Raw genomic sequence first — 7,500 nt, 5'->3', positions numbered from 1 at the left:
TATTATGATTATCATCATTATTATCGTTATTGTCATCATCACTATTATTGTTATTCTTATCATTATTATTATTATCATGATTATTATAGATATTATTATTATTATTATTATTATCGTTACTATTATTATTCTTATTGCTGTTATTATTATCATCATTATTATTACTACTATTATCATTGTTATCATCATCATCATTATCATTATCATTTCCTTATTTTCATTATATTTATCATCATTATTATCATCATCATCATTACTATTTATATCACTACCATTATCATTTTCATTATATTGTTATCATCATAATCTAATATTATTATCATCATCATCAACAACATCACCATCATTGCCATCATCATCATTATCTTTATCATCTTTATCATCATTACTGTCGTGGTCATTATCATAATTATCATTGGTGTTGATGTTATTGCACTGATCTCTATCATTATCATAGTTATTTTTATATTATAATTATTATCATGATTATTCACATTATCATGAATAGTAGCAGTAATAGTAATAGTAGTAGTAGTAGTAGTAGTAGTATCATTACTACTATCATTATTGTCATTATTATAATCATTATCATCATCTTCATGATAATCATTATTTTTATTATTACTTCTCCTGCTGTTACTATTGTTATTATCAACATCACTGTCATTTTTGTGATTGGCCTTATCATTATTCCATTTGAATGATACATTACTATAATCCCTATCAGTAACTCCACAATCTCTCTCTCTCTCTCTCTCTCTCTCTCTCTCTCTCTCTCTCTCTCTGTCTCTCTCTCTCTCTCTCTCTCTCTCTCTCTCTCTCTCTCTCTCTCTCTCTCTCTCTCTCTCTCTCATCTCTCTTCCTCCTTCCCTCCTTCCCTCCTTCCCTCCTCCTCCCTCCTCCCTCCTTCCTCCTTCCTCCTTCCTCTCCTTCCCTCCCTTACCTCCTTCCCTCCATCCCTCCCCAAACCCCTCCCTCCCTCTCTCTCTCTCTCTCTCTCTCTCCTTCTCTCCTCTCTCTTTCACCCTCTCTCTCTCACTCTCTCTCTCTCTCTTCTCTCTCTCTCTCTCTCTCTCTCTCTCTCTCTCTCTCTCCCTCCTCCCTTCTCCTTCCCTCCTTCCCTCCTTCCCTCTCCCTTCCCTCCTCCCCCCCTTCCTCCTCCCTCCTTCCCTCCTTCCCTCCCTCTCCCTCCACTCTCTCCCCTCCCTCCTTCCACTGCCTCCCTCCCTCCCTCCCCCCCTCCCTCCCTCCCTTCCCCCTCCTTCCCTCTCCTCCCTCCTTCCCTCTCCTCTCCCTTCCTTTTCCTCTCCTTCCCTTTCCTTCCTCCTTCCCTCCCTCCCTCCTTCCCCTCCATCCCTCCTTCCCTCCTTCCCTCCTTCCCTCCTTCCCTCCCATCTCTCCATCCCTCCCCAAACCCCTCCCCCTCTCCCTCCTTCCCTCCTTCCTCCTCCCTCCCTCCTTCCCTCCTTCCCTCCTTCCTCTCCTTCTCCTCAGCCTCCTCCTTCCCTCCTTCCCTCCTTCCCTCGCTTTTTCCTCCATCCCTCCCTTCAAACCCCTCCCCCCTCCCCCCCCCCCCTCACTTCTTAGCCCACCCTCCTTCACTCACCCGTGATGTATAATCCCTATCAGTAACACCATCCCTCCCCCAAACTTCACCTCCCCACCCTCTCTCTCCTTCCCAAACCCCCTTCCCTCCTACTCCCTCTTTTTCCTCCCAACTTCCCTCCCTCCCACCCACCTCCTAATCACCCCCACCCCCTCCCCAACATCCCCTCTCTCCCTGCCCTCCCCCAACCCCTCCCTCCCCTCCTTCCCCCCAAACCTCCATCCCTCCCCAACACCCTCCTCTCTCCTCCCTGCCTTCCTTCCCTCCTCCTCTCCTTCCCGCCTTCCCTCCCTCCCTCCCTCCCTCCTTCCTCCTTCCTCCCTCCCTCTGCTTCCCTCCTTTCCCTCCCCCCCTCCCCAAACCCCTCCCTCCCTCCCCCCCCTCACTCACTCCGTACTTCACTCACCTTCACTCACCCGTGATGTATAATCCCTATCAGTAACACTCCACAATCACTAATCCCCACCCCTCCCCAAACCCCTCCCTCCCCCCCTCCCCCAACCCCTCTCCACTTCCTCCCCAAACACCCCCTCCCTCCTCCACCTCTATTCACTTTGCATTCACTTTACCACTCACACGTGATGTATAATCCCTATCAGTAACACCACAATCACCCTCCCCCCTGACCCTTCCCAAACCTGCCCTCTCCCAACCTCCTCCCTCAACCCTCCCTCCCCTCCCCCCCCCTCACTCACTTACTTCACTCACTTCACTCACCCGTGATGTATAATCCCCCCCCACCCCTCCCCTCAACCCCTCCCCAACACCCCCCTCCCCCACAACCCCTCCCTCCCCTCCCCCCCTCCCCCCCTCTCCCCCCCTCACTCACTCACTTCACTCACCCGTGATGTTGTACAGTTTGCCGAAGCAGTCGTTCCTGTTGATGGTCGAGTCGTAGTACTCGTCGACCTTGTCCTGCTCGAGCTGCCTGAAGAGGAAGGCTCCGGCCACCGAGTATCCGGCCACGAACGCACACAGACCCACGTGGCTGAATACGAACGTGATCACCTGCTTGACCGCGCGAACGAAGCCCGTCCAGCTGCACTTGCCCATCTTCAACCACCTGGCGAAGGGAAGGAGAGAAATTATTATTATCATTATTGTTGTTGTTGTTGTTGTTTTCTTATCATTATCATCCTCAACCACCTGGCGGAGGGAAGGAGAGAGAGAGCAGAGTTTGAGAAGGGCTTGGGTGTTATCATGATCGGCATTATTATTAAATCATATCATTGATATTATTATGATTTTACTACTATTATTATTATATTAATTAATAGCAGAGAAAAGCCATTATTATTATCATCATTGTTGTTTCTTTTATCGACTATCATACTCAACCACCTGGCGAAGGGAAGGAGAGAAATTATATTATCATTATTATTGTGTTGTTGTTGTTTTTTATCATTATCATCCTCAACCACCTGGCGAAGGGAAGGAGAGAAATTGACATTATCATTATTATTGTTGTTGTTGTTGTTTTTATCATTATCATCACCTCAACCACCTGTGGCAAAGGAAGGAGAAAATTATTATTATCATTATTGCTGTTGTTGTTGTTGTTTTCTTATCATTATCATCCTCAACCATCTGGCGGAGGGAAGGAGAGAGAGAGCAGAGTTTGAGAAGGGCTTGGGTGTTATCATGATCGGCATTATCATCCTCAATCACCTGGCTTGGAGGGAAGGAGAGAAATTATCATTATCATTATTATGATTGTTGTTGTTGTTGCTTTTATCATTATCATCCTCAACCACCTGGCAAAGGGAAGGAGAAAACTATTATTATTATTGTCATTATTGTTGCTGTTGTTGTTTTTATCACTATCATCCTCAACCACCTGGCGGAGGGAAGGAGAGAAATTATTATTATCATTATTATTATTGTTGTTGTTGTTGTTTTCTTATCATTATCATCCTCAACCACCTGGCGAAGGGAAGGAGAGAAATTATTATTATCATTATTATTGTTGTTGTTGTTGTTGTTGTTGTTTTCTTATCATTATCATCCTCAACCACCTGGCAAAGGGAAGGAGAAAAATTATTATTATCATTATTATTGTTGTTGCTGTTGTTTTTATCATTATCATCCTCAACCACCTGGCGGAGGGAAGGAGAGAAATTATTATTATCATTATTATTGTTGTTGTTGTTGTTTTCTTATCATTATCATCCTCAACCACCTGGCGAAGGGAAGGAGAGAAATTATCATTATCATTATTATTGTTGTTGTTGTTGTTTTTATCATTATCATCCTCAACCACCTGGCGGAGGGAAGGAGAGAAATTATTATTATCATTATTATTGTTGTTGTTGTTGTTTTTATCATTATCATCCTCAACCACCTGGCGGAGGGAAGGAGAGAAATTATTATTATCATTATTATTGTTGTTGTTTTCTTATCATTATCATCCTCAACCACCTGGCGGAGGGAAGGAGACAAATTATTATAAACCTATCATTGTTGTTGTTTTCTTATCATTATCATCCTCAACCACCTGGCGGAGGGAAGGAGAGAAATTATTATTATCATTATTATTGTTGTTGTTGTTGTTTTTGTCATTATCATCCTCAACCACCTGGCGGAGGGAAGGAGAGAAATTATCATTATCATTATTATTGTTGTTGTTGTTGTTTTTATCATTATCATCCTCAACCACCTGGCGGAGGGAAGGAGAGAAATTATCATTATCATTATTATTGTTGTTGTTGTTGTTTTCTTATCATTATCATCCTCAACCACCTGGCGGAGGGAAGGAGAGAAATTATTATTATCATTATTATTGTTGTTGTTTTCTTATCATTATCATCCTCAACCACAGCGGAGGGAAGGAGAGAGGTATTATTATCATTATTATTGTTGTTGCTGTTGTTTTCTTATCATTATCATCCTCAACCACCTGGCGGAGGGAAGGAGAGAAATTATTATTATCATTATTATTGTTGTTGTTTTCTTATCATTATCATCCTCAACCACCTGGCGGAGGGAAGGAGAGAAATTATCATTATCATTATCATTGTTGTTGTTGTTGTTTTTGTCATTATCATCCTCAACCACCTGGCGGAGGGAAGGAGAGAAATCATTATTATCATTATTATTGTTGTTGTTGTTGTTTTTATCATTATCGTCCTCAACCACCTGGCGAAGGGAAGGAGAGAAATTATTATTATCATTATTATTGTTGTTGTTGTTGTTTTCTTATCATTATCATCCTCAACCACCTGGCGGAGGGAAGGAGAGAAATTATTATTATCATTATTATTGTTGTTGTTTTTATCATTATCATCCTCAACCACCTGGCGGAGGGAAGGAGAGAAATTATCATTATTATCATTATTATTGTTGTTGTTGTTGTTTTTATCATTATCATCCTCAACCACCTGGCGGAGGGAAGGAGAGAAATTATCATTATCATTATTATTGTTGTTGTTGTTGTTTTCTTATCATTATCATCCTCAACCACCTGGCGGAGGGAAGGAGAGAAATTATTATTATCATTATTATTGTTGTTGTTGTTGTTTTCTTATCATTATCATCCTCAACCACCTGGCGGAGGGAAGGAGAGAAATTATTATTATCATTATTATTGTTGTTGTTGTTGTTTTCTTATCATTATCATCCTCAACCACCTGGCGGAGGGAAGGAGAGAAATTATTATTATCATTATTATTGTTGTTGTTGTTGTTTTCTTATCATTATCATCCTCAACCACCTGGCGGAGGGAAGGAGAGAAATTATTATTATCATTATTATTGTTGTTGTTGTTTTTATCATTATCATCCTCAACCACCTGGCGGAGGGAAGGAGAGAAATTGTCATTATCATTATTATTGTTGTTGTTGTTGTTGTTTTCTTATCATTATCATCCTCAACCACCTGGCGGAGGGAAGGAGAGAAATTATTATTATCATTATTATTGTTGTTGTTGTTGTTGTTTTTATCATTATCATCCTCAACCACCTGGCGAAGGGAAGGAGAGAAATTATTATTATCATTATTATTGTTGTTGTTGTTTTTATCATTATCATCCTCAACCACCTGGCGGAGGGAAGGAGAGAAATTATCATTATCATTATTATTGTTGTTGTTGTTGTTTTTATCATTGTCATCCTCAACCACCTGGCGAAGGGAAGGAGAGAAATTATCATTATCATTATTATTGTTGTTGTTGTTGTTTTCTTATCATTATCAGCCTCAACCACCTGGCGGAGGGAAGGAGAGAAATTATCATTATCATTATTATTGTTGTTGTTGTTGTTGTTTTTATCATTATCATCCTCAACCACCTGGCGGAGGGAAGGAGAGAAATTATCATTATCATTATTATTGTTGTTGTTGTTGTTTTCTTATCATTATCATCCTCAACCACCTGGCGGAGGGAAGGAGAGAGAGCAAAGTTGAGAAGGGTTTGGGTGTTATCCTGATCGGCATTATTATTAAATCATATTAATGATATTATTATGATTTCACTACTATTATTATCATTATTGTTGTTGTTGTTGTTTTTATCACTATTAAAGTGATTATTTATTAAATTTATTGATTATTATTATACATTATTTATTAAAGCATATTATTGATATTATTATGATTTCATTACTATTATTATTATTATCATTATTGCTGTTGTTGCTGTTGTTTTCTTATCATTATCATCCTCAACCACCTGGCGAAGGGAAGGAGAGAAAGCAAAGTTGAGAAGGGTTTGGGTGGAAGGGATGGCACTATGTTATCATGATCGTTATCGTTATTAAATATCATCATTAATATTATTATGACTTTTATTACTATCATTACAATTACCATTATTGTTGCTGTTGTTGTTTTATATAATCATCATCTTCAACCACCTGGCGAAGCGAAGGAGAGAAATTATTATTATCATTATTATTGTTGTTGTTGTTGTTTTTATCATTGTCATCCTCAACCACCTGGCGAAGCGAAGGAGAGAAAGCATATACCATAGTCGTTATCATTATCAAATAATTTTATTAATAATATTATCATTATCATCAATCATTATTGTTGTTGTTGCTGTGATAATATTATCATTATTATCATCAATCATTATTGTTGTTGTTGCTGTGATGATATTATCATTGTTATCATCAATCATTATTGTTGTTGTTGCTGTGATAATATTATCATTATTATCATCAATCATTATTGTTGTTGTTGCTGTGATAATATTATCATTATTATCATCAATCATTATTGTTGTTGTTGCTGTGATGATATTATCATTATTATCATCAATCATTATTGCTGTTGGTGGTGGTCTTTTTTATCATTATCATCTTAAACCACGTGACGAAGGGAAAGAGATAAGAGAGGGAGGTTAAGAAGGCTCTCGGGAATTATCGTTGACATTATGGTTATTGTTGTTATTATTTATATCTACTTTTTCCTTATTATCATTGTCAATTTTGAAATTGTTATTATTACTAATGATATCATCATTATCATTATTACAGTTCTCATTGTTATTATCATTGTCATTACTATCACCATCATCTATATTATCATAGTTGTTATCATGATGAAATTATAATATTTTTTATTAACATTATTGTAATTACTAGTATTATATTCGCTGACATCATTATTATCATTATCTATATTACTGTTATAACGATGATAATAATTTTTGTAATGGTAATAGTAATGATAGTAATGATAATAATGATGATAATAATAGCAATTATGGTAATGATAATAATGATAATGATATTAATCATAATTATAATTATGATAACACCAATGATAATGATAATTATTATTAGTAATATCACTATCATTATCATTGTCATTATTAATTCTATCAATATTATCAGTATTGTCTTCATCATTATTTACAATATTATCATTATCATAGTTATTTTCATTACTACTATCAT

The 7,500-nt window shown here is 38.1% G+C and overlaps 1 protein-coding gene across 3 annotated transcripts in view; it reads right to left on the bottom strand.

Moving 5' to 3' along the window:
* The window catches only part of LOC113805849 (uncharacterized), a 65,359-nt gene that overhangs the window by 12,283 nt on the left and 45,576 nt on the right, over positions 1-7,500 (bottom strand). For all 3 annotated transcript variants that reach the window (XM_070114057.1, XM_070114059.1, XM_070114058.1), the window contains one exon: positions 2,449-2,669. In XM_070114057.1, coding sequence (XP_069970158.1) covers positions 2,449-2,669 — 221 coding nt within the window. The remainder of the gene's footprint in view (positions 1-2,448; positions 2,670-7,500) is intronic.

Source organism: Penaeus vannamei, chromosome 35 (assembly GCF_042767895.1).
Source record: "Penaeus vannamei isolate JL-2024 chromosome 35, ASM4276789v1, whole genome shotgun sequence".
NCBI lineage: Eukaryota > Metazoa > Arthropoda > Malacostraca > Decapoda > Penaeidae > Penaeus > Penaeus vannamei.
The sequence above is the reverse complement of the archived record's forward strand: the minus strand, read 5'-3'. Positions and strand labels throughout refer to the sequence as shown.